Source organism: Ochotona princeps, chromosome 10 (assembly GCF_030435755.1).
Source record: "Ochotona princeps isolate mOchPri1 chromosome 10, mOchPri1.hap1, whole genome shotgun sequence".
Taxonomy (NCBI): Eukaryota; Metazoa; Chordata; class Mammalia; order Lagomorpha; family Ochotonidae; genus Ochotona; species Ochotona princeps.
Window position 1 is genome coordinate 503,965 of NC_080841.1, and position 16,305 is coordinate 520,269.

The window sequence follows — 16,305 nt, forward strand, 5'->3', positions numbered from 1 at the left end:
ACACTGGGGTGTAGACATACAGTCTGTGACACTGGGGTATAGACACACAGTCTGTGACACTGCGGGTATAGACGTACAGCTGTGACACAGCGGGTATAGACAACACATCGTCTGTGACACACTAGGTGTAGGCCCAGCCCAGCCCGGAGTGAGTGAGTCAGACACACCATGGTATCCTGGTTCCTGCCCTCTGGCAAAGAAAAAATCTGGGTTGAGGCGTGAACAGAGCGGAAAAGAAGCAAATTTACCCAAAGCGAGACAGCGTGCACAAGGATGTGGATGGGGCCACAGGGCGAGACCACGCCCAAATCCCACAGGAACCCCTAGACTGGACTGTGGGGGGCCCAGCAAGACTGACATGAGGTGCAGCTTGGTGGGCGGTGGCTCCTGCCTGCGTGAGGGTGGGCCGCGGCCGGGGCGAGGCTGTGGTTGAAGCAGAGATGCCAGATGCTGTCCTGGGAGCCCCATCCCCGCGGGAGCCTTGCGTCTGGCCAGTTGCCTGGCCGCTGCCCTCCCCACCACGTGTCCCTGAAAGCGAGCCCTGGGTCGTGAGCTATGGGCAGACATCGCTGCTGTCACAGACCACCACCCATCCCCAAGGGTTGCCACCTGCCAACTCCTGAGCAGCTCGCTGAACCCACGCCGCTCAGGTCAGGGATCAGCCCCCAGCGCCTGGCCCCCTGGCACCTCCATCTCCAACACGCCGGGGCCCGCAGGCAGAGGGAGCTGTGGGAAGTGCCTCCGGAATTCCGAGTGCTGCAGCCGCTTGTACACGTGCATCAGCAGGTCTGGAAATGTGCGCAGGAAGTAGACAGCAGGGTCCCCGAGCCGGGCCTTCATCCTGCCACAGGGCACAGGGGTTGGCCACGCCTGCTCAGACCCACCCAGACCCCACCTGCTCTCTGGCCAGGAATGAAGTCAGACCCCGGACCATCCTCTGCCCCAGGGAGCACCCAGCAGGCTGAGGAGGGAGCTGCCCCCGTCTGTCCACCCGTGCCACACCCCCCGCCCCACTGAGACCCCGGGCTGGGATCACTTGCTCTCGGTTGCAGTCCTCGTCAATGTGCTCCCCAATGTTGCGGATGAACCTCAGCAGGTCCTGCACGCTGTCCGTGTAGCACAGGTGAGGTTTGTTCTTGTAGAAGTTGTTCATTTGTCCCAGCACGCAGCTGTCCACCTGGGAAGCAGATGTCACGGGAGGCCTGAGTGATGCCCAGGAGCTAGTGGGAGGGGGCCACCCTAGGACTGAGCTGCAGACCCCACAGGCAGGAAAGAGACCTAGTCCCAGGTGCCAGGCCAGCTGCCTGGCCACGGTGAGCTGACGCTGTCCATGACCCTGAAGTGCAGAGGCACCAGCGGGCGGGCTCGGCGGGAGCAGCCAAGTAGGACCTCCCACACAATCTGCCCTGAGGGGCCCCTCACCACTGTCCCATGGCCCAGTGCGCTCAGCAGGCATCGCCGACAAGGTGACTGGTGACCAGCCAGGGCCAGGCCGAGGCTGAATGACAGTCACCAGAGGCCAGATGTGGGGACAGAGTGGCGTGCTGGGCCAGGTGGGGAGGACCTCCTCTCAGTCCGGCTGGAGAAGGCTGGGGAGCCACACAGAAGGTCCCCAGGGCGCCATCCTCACCTTGCTCGTCCACTGGGTGAAGCTGAGGCTGCGCTCCGAGGGCTCCAGACGCAGCAGCTGCACGATGGCACCCCTGAGATTGCACCTTTTGATGTCAGATTCATTCCCCACGTTCCGGAGCGTCCTGTAGCGGCTGGGACCACAGAGTCCTGGTGGCTGTCCCTGGCAGTCTCACATTCTCTCCAGAGACAGACTCCCGCCCAGGCTGTGCACTGGCTCACCTCTGCCACTCCCAGAAGAAGGGGTGGCCCAACAGGCTGCCCAGAGGGTGCTCCTGAGCCTGCTGGGGGGTCAGCAGGCAGCGCGTGAGGTCCCTGGTCTCCCGTTCAGGACAGAGACGCCAGACCTTGCGATGATGCATGGCACTCAGCTGCTCAAACGGAACGTCCCCCTTCAACAGCATGTACACGACCAGCCGGCCCAGGGCCTGTACAGGAGCCACTGTCAGGCCACCACTGTGCAGGGACAGTGGGTAGAACCAGCTTGAGCTCAGCAGGGTGGGGTGGGCAACCCGCTGCCGAAGGTGCAGAGGAGGAGGTGAGAATGCCCATGCCAGGAGTGGGCAGGCCTCCAGGGGAGGGGACAGCTGTGGAGACACCAGCTCTCTCCAAACAACGGGCGGGAGGTCACCATAGGCCAGGGGCTGGAAAGAAGAGGCCACTTGAACATGGGCCAGGCTCACCTGCAGGTCTGTCCTGACGGCCTGTGTGACTTTGGCGGGTTCAGCCAGCTGGACGCTCTGATCAAAGTCAGCCAGGCGGATGCCGTGCGCAGCATCTTAGGGGGCGGGGGTAGGCATGTGAGGTCCAAACCCCACAGGAGAGCCACAGCCCAGCTCTGCCTTGGGCCACCAACGTGCTTGGAGCTATGTGGCCTCCGGTAGCACTGGAGAAAGTAAGAGGGGGTGGGAATTGCAGGATGGGTCCCTGAGCAAGCAAGGGGGGGGAGCCTGGAGGGCACAGATGCCAAGGCATGTTTAGGTCTCTGCTCCACTCCGAGCTGGCTTTTTGCGGGGTATGTGGTTCCTGTCCAGGTCCTGTCCTCATGGCCAGCACAATCCGCTGGAAGAGCTGCTGGCATCCGTGTGATGGGTGTGGAAGACAGGAAGATGTGAAGAGTATTGTTCCATTGTGGTAGGGCCGCAAGGAACCCCCTGCTGTGTAGCAGGGCTCAGGCAGGAATATCTCTACGACCACCTGAATGCAGCTCCGCCTCCCTTTGCATGGACACCAGACAATCCCACTGATCTATTTAGGCATTGTCTGCCTCTGCGGATATGGTATCAATGCGAGCTTGGAAGCTGATGGTGCTGTAATCGCTTTTAGCCAAAAGATTTCTCACTATTGCTGCCACGGCTGCCCCTCATTGACAATATGCTGATCAGGGGTGTTAACTCCCCCTTTGATCCTATGCTAATCAAGGGTATAGCAGAAACCTATGCTTAGGATCCTCCTCCCCCATTGACCATATGCTAATCAAGGGTGCTAGTCTCCAGGTGTAGGGGAAACCTATTCTTTCCCTCTTTCTTTGATCTGCGATACATTTCCTCCCTTAGTTGATTCAAGACTAGCTATAGAATGACCATGACGTAAAAAGTCTGAGCCAGAGTTTGACTGTTCTGTATAAATAAAGCAGACAGCTTTATTGCATTGTCCACAATGATCATGGAATCCTAGTGGTCTTTCTATTTTCTTTATGCCTCATCCACGCACCCTTCTCGAGTTTCGAACTCAACTGGAGCTGGACTCTGGCAAAGAGAATTGCTCCTGGGTGGGAGGTCAGCCTGGGTGGCTTATCTGCTGGTCAGTGACTCAGTTGCCAGCAGCTCCACCCTGGCTGGCTGCCTTCTGTGGTACTGGCTGCCTTGTTCTCCATGTCCTGTTTTGACCCCGACTTTGCCAGGCCACCTGGTCTAAAAGTCCCCTTCTCCAACCCTGGCCTGTGAGGTGGGGTGACCCAGCTGTGAGGGTGGGACCAAGCTGTGAGAGCAGGAGACCCAGCTGTGAGGGCAGGGGACCCAGCTGTGAGTGCGGAACCCACCTATGAGAATGTTCTGTGGCTGCAGGTCCTGGTGGGCATGAGCACGCTGTAGGTGCAGCTCTCGAACTGCCTCAAACACGGAGTGCAAGACCTGGCGGGCCCACTTGTCCTCGTCGCCTTGGGCAGGCTGAGGTCGGTGCTCCAGGAACTCCTCCAGCGTCCACTCACACAGGGTCATACACACATACAGGTTGGCTTCGTGGCTCTCGCAGGCAAGCAGGGTCACCAGGCGGCTGCTGTCCTGGCCACTCTTGAGGGCGGACAGCTCCCTGCCGGCACATTCACTGCCCTGAACGAAGACCTTCACGGCCACCTCCTGGTCCTCGAGGAGCCCCAGGTAGACGCCGCCCCCCGGCGTGTCGGCGATTTTGTACTCTTTGTCGGGACAGATCTTGAGCTTGTTAATGAGCTTGCGGTTTGAGCCGTGCAGCCGGCTCAGGGCTCTGCCCCAGCGCAAGCTCCGAGGTCTCCAGGTGGGCGTCGGGGGCGGCGCAGGCTCTGGAGCTCCTTGCCCGAGAAGGAACCTGGCAAGGTCATTGTCATAATTATTTATGGCGTTGGCCACCAGGTCACAATAATCCACGCGGGCCCCCTTGTGGCACAGCAGCCGGGCCACCTCGCCCAGGCCAAGCTCCACAGCCACCTGCAGTGCCGTCCTGCCCTCATGATCCTTGCTGTCCAGGTCTACGTGCCCTTGCTCCAGCAGCAGCCGCACCAGCCCTAGGCGCCGCCGCTTCTCCACTGCCAGGATCAGGGGCGTCTTGCCCTCGGCGTCACGCGCGTTCACGTCCGCACCATGGTGCAACAGGAGGCGGACCGTGTCCTCTGCGCGCTCCTCCGGGCCCTTCAACAGTGCGTGCTCCAGGGCACCGCGGAGCCTGAGGTCGCGTGCAGCCACCTCCGCGCCCATCTCCAGCAGCGCGCGCACCGCCTCCACGTGGCCCCCTTCGGCTGCGTCCATGAGCGCCGTGGCTCCACCCTGGCGCAGCGCCTGCCGCTCGGTTGGGGGGTCCCGGGCCATGTTCACCTGCGCGCCCCGAGAGTGCAGGAAGCGCAGGGCCTCGACGTGCCCGCGCCCGGCAGCCTCCATGAGCGCTGTGAAGCCGTGCAGGTCGCGCTCGTTGACGTCTGCGCCTGCGTCCAGCAGGAGCTGCAGCACCTGCACGTTGCCCTCTATCCCTGCGATGATCAGGGCCGTGGCCCCATTGTGCTTCCTGAGGCACGGATCGGCGCAGTGGGCCAGCAGCAACTTCACCAGATCGGCGCGGTCACGCTGCACCGCGCTGTGCAGGGGCGACCAGCCATTCTGCTGCTCTTGAAAGTTGGCATCGGCGCCGCTCTCCAACAGCCGGCGGACCTGCTGCAGGTCCCCAGCCTCCACAGCAAGCTTCAGGGCTAGGCCAGTGTCCTTCGTGTCCATGGTGGTCGCTGCCCAGACTGCAGGCTATCCTGGATCTGGGCGAGACAGGCAGGTGGCAGCTTCCGGTGGGAGGAGGCTGGAATCTGAGAGATCAGAACTTGGCAGTCTTGCTTGGATACTTTCTGCTCACCACAGAGCTAGGGAGCATGCTCAGGAAGCACTCGGGATGCAGGCAGACCAGCCAGCCTCCCGTGCCCCTCAAGCACCCACAGGGCAAGGAGGAATGAAACAAGCCAGAGGGTGAGAAACCCTTAGAGGGACGGAGGGCAGGCGCTGCTGGAGCCTCCTGCATTCCACATGGTGGCAGAATTGGCCCCAGTGAGATTCTCTGGTGCAGCGTTAGGGTTTAATCCCTGGGCCAAGGCTTCCTTGCCACCTCTGCCCCAAATCCTGGGTGGCCGAGAATGACGCCCCCCAGATCCTGCGGCTGCAGTATGTGCCTGTTAAAGAGAAGCAGAGTTCTGCCCCTCAGCGCAGGCAGCCATGCCGGTCTCCACGGCACTGCTAGAAGCTCGCTGTGGCCCCTTGCTTCTCTTACTACCAAGTATTTGATTTTATTTTTAAGGTTTGCTTCTTCAGGGCCTGGCACAGTGCTGGAGCAAGTTAATCCTGCTCCTATGCACAAGTCATCCCATATGAGCTCTGGTTTGTGTCCTGGCTGTTCCACTGCCCATCTACCTCCACTGTGGCCTAGGAAAGCAGTGGAGGACGGCCCAAAGCCTTGGGACCCTGACCCACGTGGGGGACCTGGAGGAAGCTCCGGGCTCCTGGCTTCAGTTCAGCTCAGCTCCGGCTGTTGCGGCCATTTGAGGAGTGAACCAGCAGATGGAACTCCGTCTCTCCTTCTCTAGCTCTGCCTTTCAGATAAAAATGAATAAATCCTTTACAGCCTTGTTTGAGAGTCAGAGCTACGAAAAGAGAGCGATTCCATCTGCAGGTTCACTTCCCAAATGGCCCCAACCATCAGAGCTGGTCCAAAGTCAGGATTGGGCCCAGCGCAGTGGCCTAGTGGCTAAAGTCCTCACCTTAAATGTGCCAGGATCTCATACGGGTGCCGGTTCTAACCCCAGCAGCCCCATTTCCCATCCAGCTCCCTGTTTGTGGCCTGGAAAAGCAGTGGAGGACGGCCCAAAGCCTTGGGACCCTGACCCATGTGGGAGACCTGGAGGAAGTTCCTGGCTCCTGACTCTGATCAGCACAGCACCAGCCGTTGCGCTCACTTGGGGAGTGAATCATTGGATGGAAGATCTTCCTCTCTGTCTCACCTCCTCTCTGTGTATCTGACTTTGCAATGAAAATAAATCAATAAAGATATACCCTAGATGTCTACACGACACTGGGACTGGCCAGGCTGGGCCTGGGATTCTGTCCTGGCCCCTGCACGGGGACAAAAGCCCAGCATGGGAGCCGTGACCACTACACTAGCAGGAAGCCGGAATGGAGGCTCCATGCCTCCATCATCTGAGGCCTTAGTGAGATTGGTCACTTTCTCAATTTTAAATAATAATAAAAGGAACAAAAAAGGAGCCCTTGGCAGTTTTTCCCCCACTCAGATCCCGAAAGCTGCATGGCTGCATTGGTGTGAATTGTTAGGGCTCTGACCTGCTGAGGGGGACCAGGCCAGCCATGGGGGGGGAACAAGGCCAGCTATAGGGGGACCAGGCCAGCTGTGGGGGGACCAGGCCAGCTGTGGGGGGGACCAGGTCACCCATAGGAGAACCAGGCCAGCCATCGGGGGACAAGGCCATCTGTGGGGGGACCAGGTCAGCCGTGGGGGAACCAGGTCAGCCGTGGGGGGAGCAGGCCAGCCATGGGGGGACAAGGCCAGCTGTGGGGGGGACCAGGTCACCCATAGGAGAACCAGGCCAGTCATGGGGGGGGAACGAGCTCAGCCCTGGGGGGACCAGGCCAGTGTGGGGGGACCAGGACAGCCATGGGGGGACCAGGTCAGCCCTGGGAGACCAGGCCAGCCCTGGGGGGGACCAGGACAGCTGTAGGGGACCCAGGCCAGCCAGAACAGAGGCCCTTCTGGCCGGAGTTACCTGTCCAAATGACACATGGCAAGTGGTCACCAGACGTCTCCATGACATGGTGGTGAGTTGGGCTCCTGGCTACCTTAGCGTGGATTTCCCAGCCCTGAGGGGTGTGGGAACCTTTCCTGCAGCAGCATTGAAGCCCCCTCTGTGGAAGGTAGACCCCCTGAAGGAGGGATCCCTCGCCTCCCAGGAACACACCTGTAGCCTTGGCCCATCTGCTTTTCTGCTGCCCTCAGCTAGGCAGTAGTGTAAGGACCTTGGACTCCACAGAGCCAGGCTGACTCAGCCCTGGGTGTGTCACTCCCCACAGCCACTTCCTCTCAGCTAGGTCTCCAGTTTCAGTTTCCCCAAACCCGGCCCTTGGGGGAGGGGAGGGCCGCAGGGTCCCTTGGGAGACCAGATCACCACACACAGGCAGCTCATATGGTGCCATCCCGATGCCTTAATCAGCAGGGCTCTGCTGGCATGGACCATTCAGGAGCCTCTAGCCAGCACTGCCGCACTGGCATCCCATTCGGGCGGGCGCCAGTTTGAGTCTGGATTCAGACCTCTGCTGGGCAACCACAAATATCCCCCACCCCACCCCCACCCCGCGCCGAGCTCTCCCAGGAGGCGGCGCTCCCAAGAAGCCTGGTTCCACTTGCCCAGCACTGAGCCCGCCGCCACGCCCTGCAGGGGAGTCCCTGTGCCCCTTACCTGCAGTTGCTCCTCCGCGGCCTCCAACTGCCCCAAAGCCTGGCCCTGTGGAGGCGGGGCCGGAGGAGATCCAGGAAGCAAGAGACAGAGGTGGACACACTTCAGCTTCCTCCTCCTCCCTGTCCAGGCTTCACCCACACCTTCCTGCAGAGAGCAGGGAGCCCCACTTGCTGCCCCAGGCCACCTGCCGGCCAAGTAATCAAGTAACCAGAGATACTGTCTCTCTCCTGGAACCCTGGCGTGAAGCCCAGGAACCACGCCCTTTGTCATTCCTAGGCCAGCAGCAGGAGAGCGCCCCCTCCGTGGACAGGACTCCCCTCCCCTTTACCCTGAGCAGTGCCCACACATCCTCGCCTGTGCCCCGCTGTGCTCTCTGGAGAGGGACAAGGACCTGGAACAGGCCCCTTCATCCCACTTGGCCACAACTGTCTGCCCCTCGTCCTCCGCCCAGGATATGCTCGGAGCACCGCTGACCTGGGCACCAAGTTGGAGAAATCAGCCTCTGTGTGGCTCTGAGAAGCTCACCTGGAACGCCAACCTGGAACCCCCCCCCCCACCTGGAGGCTGCCCAGGGTTTCCTGCCCTGTAACTGTGCAGCTGGTCTCTGCTCCCAACTCCCCAGGTGAGGCTGCGCTCTGGGGGCCCACAGCACACCGGACTCCTGTAGGTACCCAAGTCACATCAATGCAGGTTGTCCACAGGGGGGACACAGAACAGCCCAGTCAGCGAGTCCCCAGGTCCTGTCCCTGCCCCACGGTGTCAGAGACCCCATCCACCTGAGCAGGTTCATGCTCTGAGACCTCGCCATCCTGTGCACAGGATCCACGCAAGCACCTGAGCCAACCTGAATCAGTGTCGTGCCGAAAAAACAGGGTAGGCTTGGGTAGGGCCAGCCTGGTCCATGGGTCAGTCCATGAGACATGGTGGGTGTAGACACAGCAGGTATAGACACACAGGCCAGCCTGTGGGCAGTCCCTGAGACACAGCAGGTGTAGACACAGCGGGTGTAGACACACAGCCCAGCCTGTGACACAGCAGGTATAGACACACACACAGCTTGGTGTAAATCAACTTTAATACTTGTTCTATTCGGATGGAAACATTTTGACAGAACCCTGTCAGAATTTGAGAGCCTGGGCCTGAGGACGGAGGGAATCAAGGGTCAGGCCCAGGAGCCTCTCCCTGGCAGCCCTGCAGGTGGGTGTAGACAGAGACCCCACCTGGCCCCAGGTCGCTGGTGCTCTCCTTTGCGGACCAGGCTGGAATGGGGCCGCTGGGGCAGGATTGGACCCTGCTCGGGTAGGGGAGGGAGTAGCCGCGTTCGGGTGGACCGCTGGGTACCCAGCCAACACAGAGGCCCCATGGGTGCTCCAGAGCTGGTGTGGCCTGTGGGAGGCACGTCAGGTCCTGTCCTGAGGGCTCTGACCTATCACGGGCAGCGTGGGCTCTCTGCCAGGTGGGCACTGTGCCCACCGCACCCAGGGTCCCAGGACAGGAAACACCCAGACCCCCAACTTCGTTCGGGCACCCTGCCAGAACCCGCGGCTCTCCCAGGTCAGTAGCACAGGCGCCTGCGGGCTAGGGGTCCACACAGACACTTGCCTGGGGTGCAGGACCCTGTGTGCCAGGCTCTCACAGTGGCTGAAGGGTGTGGAAGGGCGTCAGGCACAGGAGGGCACCCCGGCCGCCCATGGGGAGGGTGTCCTGCAGCACCCGGGCCCCCTTGGTGATGCCTGTGAAATCCGCGGCCTCAGCCTTTGCAACCCAGAAGTGGGCGTGCTGCAAGTGCCAGGACACTGGGGACATCCAGACACTAAGAATGGGGGCGGGGCCAGCGCTGTGACAGGCAGGCAGGGGCGGGGCCAGCGCTGTGACAGGCAGGCAGGGGGCGGGGCCTGCGCTGTGACAGGCAGGCAAGGGTTGCCTCATCCCTACCGCCCAGCTGGGGTCCTGGCGGGACACCACCGCCAAGAGCATCCGCTGAGCTGGATGGGGCTCACGGGCAGGGCCGGGGTGTCAGGTCCTCATCTCGGGTCAGGGTTCCAGAGAAGAGCCCGAGTGGCCCCAGGCAGGTGAGAGCCTGACGGGCGCCCACAGCCACAGAGCCTGGGCAGCGCGTCCAGCCTGGCCCGGGGTGGCCAGGGGCTGGGGGCCTTCTGGCGCCGGCCAGGGCGGCTCAGGTTTGCGAGGGCTGCGGGGCGCCGGCCAGCAGGGCCAGGTAGGCGGGCGACCTGAGGAAGCGGTGGAAGGAGTCCTTCTCCATCAGCGCCCGCGCCTGTCCCTGCGCCTGGTCGAAGCACGCGGCAGTGGCAGCCTCCAGGTTCCTCCGGGTCAGCTCCCGTGTCTCGTGGTCGATGTTCACCTGCGGGCGGGCAGCCGGTGGACGAGGCTGAGCGGTCAGGCCCGGCGTCCGGGCCTTCCCAGCCAGGTCAGCCGGGTAAGAGCAGGTGCGCCCAGCAGCCCGGACCCGCAGGCAGCGGCACCCCAGGGGTGGCCCGAGCGCCTCTCTCGCCAGAAGGTCCCCGCTCTCGGGGCTGGGGCACCTCTGGGTGCTGACCTCTCTGGGCGCCTCTGTGCGGACGAATTCCTCGAAGATGCGGTGCGCCCTGGACGCCAGCTTGGCCGCTGACCGCGTCCTCTTGAAGTCCTCGCAGGCCAGCCAGAACTCCAGGTTCTCCTCACTGAACTCAGTCTTAAGGAAGGCTCGGAAGGCCGCCAGTCCCTCTAGGGTGGGAGAAGGAGTGCGGTCAGCGGGATGGCTGGACAGCGGCTTGTTCTGAGGTCACCCAGCGCGAACCCTCCTCCCGCAGCCACCCGCGGCCCCCCACTCACGCGGGTTGTGCAACAGCTGATCAAAGGAGTCCCGCCAGCCCAGCGCCTCTTCTGAGAGCTTCCCTCTGTGGACGCAAAGAGGCCCCAACGCACATTGACGGGACCACGGCACCGGGCCAGGGGTGCTGCAACCAGAACCGAAAAGGAACCCCAGGACAGCAGGCGAGCGCAGGGGTCCATCCGGCTCCCATGGCCGCCCCCCTGCCTTTGAGCCACGTGCACAGCCGTGCGGGTTTCAGGGAGGGTGCACGCGCCCCGGATGACTCTGTGTCCCCTCTCCCAGGAGCCAAGCCACGGAGCTGTCCTGCCCCACCCACCGACCCCCGAGCGTCCCCGCTGCGCGCACGCCCCGCCCGGGGCTCTCCGGTCAGTCAGCGGCTTGCACCTGTCTCGGCTGAGCTTCCCGCCCAGTGCGGCGCTCCCGGCCTCGGCTCCCGGCTCCGGTTTGTGCAGCCAGCTCTCCAACCGCGCCCTGAACCCTTTGGCTCTGAAAGGCAAATCCGGAGCGCAGCGGCTCCCAGCTGCTCCCACCCCGGGATGCCCCAGGCTCTGCCCCCGCTGGAGTCAGGGGCTGCGTAACCCCGGCTGCTCCCGTGCGTCCCTGGAACTAGGTAAAAAACCAACCCCGTCCAGGGAGGGCTGGAGGCTGCGGGGCTCCCGTCTAGCCCCGGCGCCCCGTGTCGGGCGGACCCCGCCAGCCTCTTACCGCTCCAGGCAGGAGGCGGGGATGCGGCACATGCTGCCAACCGCGGGAGCGCCCAGCCGTGGCCGTCCCTGCTGCTCAGCCGGCTCCTGGACCGCGCGCTCCGCCGGATTTATGCCATCGGCGGGGGCGCGGCTGGCACGGCCGACAAATCGGGGACCGGGTCAGGAGCCGCCGGCCCATCAGCGCCGGGAGGGACGAGGCGCCACTTTCCCACGGCCGCGCCCGCTCCCCGGGGAGGGCCATGCGGGGCGCCTAGGGACAGATGGCAGGGAAGTCTCCACCTGGTAGCGCCACCGCTGGCTGACGTCTGCGGTTCCCTGCAGGGAACCTGGACGAGCTGCGCCCCAGGCGGGCTCAGGTACGCACCTGGAATGAGGATGCGGGGACCCCCTCTCTTTGAGACCCTCTGGCGGGTCTTCTGCCTCGCTCTTCTGCCGCAGTGCGAGCTGGGGTGGGGTGTGGGACCTGTCTATCCCTTGCCTTCTCTGTGTCATGCCGCATTGCAAATGTGTGAATCCCCCAGGGAATTCAGAGCCGGATGTGGAGCGAGACCTCTTCTTACTGTCCCTGTACCCCCAGTGATGCTCCCTTCTGCAGACAGCACAGCCCCGAGTCTCTGACCCGCGCTGTCCAAGCTCCCAGCTGCCCTCCTTCTGAGGCCCCAGAGCAGAAGACCCCTGCCACTTGGGTGGTTAGCTGAGGTCTGTGGGAGGGACGTCACATTGGCCCCACATCTCCTTTGCAATAGTAGTGGCATGGGGCGTGGGCCCCTTCCCCATTCACTGCAGAGTCGCTAGGACCCAGTCTGCTTTTGCGGGCTACTCCTAGCCCACCCAGCCTCACCCCTGACCCAGGCATGGGGGCACTCCTGCAGAGGCCCAGCCCCGGCCCACCATTTCTCCAGGGCGTCTGGATGGGCGGGGTGGGGCACTCAGCACCTGGACCCCAGGTCTCACCATCCTGCTGGAACTGACCGAGTCCTGCTAGTGGGCCGTCCCTGCAACTGGAATCGGGCGAGTCCCAGCTGACGCCCCCCACCCCCACAGTTTTTCCCACTGCAGTGGCCCAGAGGTTCCCGCCGCCCCCTCCCCAGGGTCAGGGCCTGCCCTCTGCGCGCCCGTCTGCGTCCTAGGGTCCCCACACGCGAGGCAGGCTGCATCCCGGGGAAGAGAGTGGGCCCACGTGCAGGCCGGGGAGCAAGGGTTTCGGGGTGGGCATCGGTTGCCCTGGAAACACGCGCTGGCTAGGGAAAGAGCCGGTGGCGCGTGACGGCTGGAAGCGGCACTCTGGCTCAGCGGGAGCTGCGTACCGGCCACGCCTCCCTTGCCGCCAGTGGCCGCAGGCCGTGTCCGCTGCATCCAATCGGCAGCCTCTGGTGCCATGGCTGCTCACGGCAGCTCCCGGAGTCTCCCCTCCCTCGGGGCCACGCGGGCTCCAATCACTTCCTCCACCCCACCCTGAGCACAGAGTGTGTGCACACGCGTGTGGGCATCTGTCCCGCACACGTGTGCCCCCGACCCTCGGCAGCATCAGCACTGGGCTGCACCTGTTCTACCTCCTGCTGGGGCTGACTCAGACCAGGGACCGGCACAGGACAGAGGCGGGGTGGGGGGACCGCTGCAGGGGCCAGGGATGGCACCTGGGGGGCTGTGGGAGGCTGCGCATCCGTTCCTAGGTGGATCTGGTCCACACACGACTCCCCCTGTTTCTAAGCAGAGCCTCCCAGTCTGCTCTTACTGCGCAGAGGACTCTGCAGCCTGTGCCCACACAGGTCCCTGCTCCTGTACTGGGGTCCTCACCACCCCTCGGGGCCCTGCTCCCGGACACAGGGAACAGCCAAGGACCTCCTGGCTTTGCCAGGAAGCCTCAAACCCGGAATGGAGAGACCAAATTCCAAGGGACGGAGAGTCAGGACCCACCCCTCCTCAGTGGGGTCCTCAGCCCTGGCGGAGGTGGGAGGACGGGAGAAGAGGGGGAGATGCCCACCTCGTGTGGCTCTTCCGTCCTTTCCTTGCCAGGTATTCCTGGGCTGTGGACCTGGGTGGGATCCCTGCAGGCTCCCTGGAACAGGGAGGGTCCCCAGGAGAAAAGCCACCCGGTGCAGCGGCTGGGGGTCAGTGTCCATGTCCCTGAGAGTCTCTGGGGGCATCAAGGCAGCTGTGGGAGACAGAAGCCAAGCAGAAGCCAGCCTCACGGGCAGGAGCCTGCTGTGAGCTGCTGTGGATGGATGCCAGCCAGGACCTCACTGTCCCTGCAACATGGAAGCAGTGACTCCTGACCCCAGCTTGAGGTCCTTGGTGGGCACTGCCCTCTTTGTGACTCTTTGGCGAGGACAGGAGCCTAGGAGCCTGAGGACATTCCTGCCCCTGCAGCCAACACCTGTCCACAGGGTGGGCTGGGGGTGGGCAGAAGCCAGGAGAGACCCCAGCTCTGGCCCTGCTCTCAGACCCCGGGGGAACCGTGCGGTGGAGAGCCGCGGGGCCGGCTGAGGGAGGCAGCCAGGGGCTGTGGGAGGCGGCTGGGGCCCTGCACGAGCGCAGGCAGCTGAAGGCCCAGGCAGTCCCTCCAGGGTCCTCCGCCCACTGTGTCAGGGACACGTGTTCCCAGTCACAAAAGGGCTCAGCAGCCGCAGAGCAGGTGACCAGCAGCTGCTCCATCCATGCCTGAATGTGCTGGGGGAGGGGCAGAGCAGGCAGAGAGCTTTCTGCTGGCAGGGAAGCCCCTCAACAGAGCCCACAGGGTGGAGCAGGTGGCCTTGGTTTTAGTGAGGCCCCAGGTCAGCAACCGGACCCCTTCCAGCCCTCTGTAGCCAGGCTAGGGTCAGAGGCGGGGCCAGGTGACACGGGGGACTGGCTGTCCCTGCCCAGGACCCGCTTCCTCCTCCTGGGCCTCCTCCCCCTCCTCCTGGGCCTCCTCCCCCTCCTCCCCCTCCTCCCCCTCCTCCTCTCCCCACACAGCATCTGAGGAGCCTGAGGTGTGAGGCCTGCGCTGCCCACTGGCTGGGGCCCTGGGTGAATTCTGCCTGCCCGGATGCCCCTGTGCATCATCTGGGCTCTGGGCACCAGGGAATGGTGGGGACCCTGGGCCATGTTCTGAGGCCCCTGAGTCATAGGACTCACACCTTTACAGTTGCAGCTTAGCGAGCTGCCTTTCCTGTGAGGTCAGCTCACGCTGGGCCCCGGGGCATCCACCACAGCCACTTGCCACAGGTTCTGCCCCAGAGAAGCTGCTGATGCCACAGCACCCGGGCAGTGTCCATGGTCACCCTGGGACAGTGCCCCCTGGGGCAGTGTCCATGGTCATCCTGCCCAGAAACATGGGTGCTTCTAGCTCACAGGAGATGAGGCAGGGGAGGGGCACAGGTGCACAGGGGCCTGGTCCCAGGTTTCTGCCCACCCTTGGTCTGGCTGTGGCAACTGGGCCCAAGGGGTACAGCCATGCCTTACTTGGGAAGGACTGCTGGGGCCTGCAGCCCTCGAGGTGGCTCAGGGCAGGACAGGACCACGTGAGTCCCCTGCAGTGAGTCAGCCTCCCCAGGCTGCCCACCCCTGGGAACGGGGCTCACACAGGGCTAGGCAAACCATGTGGGCCCACGGGACCAACAACTGGACAGTCCAGCTCAGCAGCCTCCCAGTGTCTCTGAGCACCACTACCTCCCCCAGGAGCTCAGTGCTGAGATAGCAAGAGAGAGGGAGAGTCAGAGGGGGTGAAAGACAGAGAGGGAAGAGGGGAAGAGGGAGAGAGGCATATATAGGGGGAGAGACAGGGAGACAGGGAGGAGACAGAGAGAGGATGAGACAGAGCCAGAGAGCACTGAGCCTGCCTGCCCCTAATCCTGCTGCCTTGTTGGGATCTACTCGTAGGCTGTGCTGTCACCTCTCTGTGTCCACCAGTCACGGCTGAGCCACGTCCTCCCAAAGGCCTGAGCCCAGCCTCTTGCTGTCACCATGTCAGGGCTGGGATTCTAACCAGTGACTGCCAGCAGAGGCCTCAGGGTGGGCCTGACCAAGAAGACCCCAAAGGGAGACCCTGTCAGGACAGGATCTTCAGGCAGCACGTGGGTCCTCGGCAGCCAGTGACCCTGCGGGTGCTGTGGCCTGGAGTCTGCCACCGGCACAAAGACACAGGATTCAGCTGCCCACACCACACAGGCCACGTGCTGGGCTAGGTGGCCGAGCTGGGCCTGTGGGGAATTCAAGGAACCCTGTCGGACACACTCCTTCCTCACACACCTCACACCTCACACACCTCACACTCCTCACACTCCCTCCTCACACTCCTCACACTCCTCACACTCCTCTTCACACTCCTCACACTCCTCACACTCACTCCTCACACTCCTCACACTCCTCACACTCCCTCCTCACACTCCCTCCTCACACTCCTCACACTCCTCACACTCCTCACACTCCTCACACTCCCTCCTCACACTCCCTCCTCACACTCCCTCCTCACACTCCTCACACTCCTCTTCACACTCCCTCCTCACACTCCTCACACTCCTCTTCACACTCCTCACACTCCTCACACTCACTCCTCACACTCCTCACACTCCTCACACTCCCTCCTCACACTCCTCACACTCCTCACACTCCTCACACTCCTCACACTCCTCACACTCCCTCCTCACACTCCCTCCTCACACTCCCTCCTCACACTCCTCACACTCCTCTTCACACTCCCTCCTCACACTCCTCACACTCCCTCCTCACACTCCTCACACTCCTCACACTCCCTCCTCACACTCCTCTTCACACTCCCTCCTCACACTCCTCACACCCTCACACTCCTCACACCCTCACACTCCTCCTCACACTCCTCACACTCCCTCCTCACACTCCTCACACCCTCACACTCCTCACACCCTCACACTCCTCCTCACACTCTTCACACTCCCTCCTCACACTCCTCACACCCTCACACTCCTCACACCCTCACACTCCTC

At 63.0% G+C, this 16,305-nt stretch overlaps 2 protein-coding genes across 4 annotated transcripts; both read right to left on the minus strand.

The window, feature by feature from the left end:
* Positions 1-451: 451 nt before the first annotated feature.
* Positions 452-8,014, minus strand: RNASEL (ribonuclease L). 2 transcript variants are annotated; one of them, XM_004578985.2, is made up of 6 exons: positions 3,671-5,244; positions 2,313-2,407; positions 1,852-2,057; positions 1,631-1,763; positions 1,041-1,177; positions 452-841 (listed from the first exon to the last, which is right to left on the minus strand). In XM_004578985.2, exons 1-6 carry the CDS (start codon positions 5,088-5,090, stop codon positions 652-654), a joined length of 2,181 nt encoding a protein of 726 aa, XP_004579042.2. In that variant the 5' UTR covers positions 5,091-5,244; the 3' UTR covers positions 452-651. The 2 variants fall into 2 exon arrangements, with proteins under 2 accessions (XP_004579042.2, XP_058524910.1); XM_058668927.1 differs by lacking the exons at positions 452-841; positions 1,041-1,177 and adding an exon at positions 7,823-8,014 and having other exon boundaries at positions 1,549-1,763; positions 3,671-5,173.
* A 1,911-nt stretch (positions 8,015-9,925) lies between these two features.
* Positions 9,926-11,419, minus strand: RGS16 (regulator of G protein signaling 16). 2 transcript variants are annotated; one of them, XM_058669703.1, is made up of 5 exons: positions 11,361-11,419; positions 11,040-11,141; positions 10,655-10,719; positions 10,380-10,546; positions 9,926-10,184 (listed from the first exon to the last, which is right to left on the minus strand). In XM_058669703.1, exons 1-5 carry the CDS (start codon positions 11,390-11,392, stop codon positions 9,999-10,001), a joined length of 552 nt encoding a protein of 183 aa, XP_058525686.1. In that variant the 5' UTR covers positions 11,393-11,419; the 3' UTR covers positions 9,926-9,998. The 2 variants fall into 2 exon arrangements, with proteins under 2 accessions (XP_058525686.1, XP_058525687.1); XM_058669704.1 differs by lacking the exon at positions 11,040-11,141 and having other exon boundaries at positions 11,361-11,417.
* Positions 11,420-16,305: the final 4,886 nt, after the last annotated feature.

What these genes read in the sequence shown, in the direction of transcription:
- RNASEL (XM_004578985.2), bottom strand. Translation starts at nt 5,090, where the DNA reads ATGGACACGAAGGACACTGGCCTAGCCCTGAAGCTTGCTGTGGAGGCT. An exon ending in TTCTTCTGGGAGTGGCAGAG is followed by an intron (nt 1,764 to 1,851) that starts GTGAGCCAGTGC and finishes CTGTGGTCCCAG; the next exon opens with CCGCTACAGGACGCTCCGGA. An exon ending in TCACCCAGTGGACGAGCAAG is followed by an intron (nt 1,178 to 1,630) that starts GTGAGGATGGCG and finishes TCTGCTTCCCAG; the next exon opens with GTGGACAGCTGCGTGCTGGG.
- RGS16 (XM_058669703.1), bottom strand. Translation starts at nt 11,392, where the DNA reads ATGTGCCGCATCCCCGCCTCCTGCCTGGAGCG. An exon ending in CCCGCCTCCTGCCTGGAGCG is followed by an intron (nt 11,142 to 11,360) that starts GTAAGAGGCTGG and finishes TTTGCCTTTCAG; the next exon opens with AGCCAAAGGGTTCAGGGCGC. An exon ending in GGGAAGCTCAGCCGAGACAG is followed by an intron (nt 10,720 to 11,039) that starts GTGCAAGCCGCT and finishes TTGCGTCCACAG; the next exon opens with AGGGAAGCTCTCAGAAGAGG.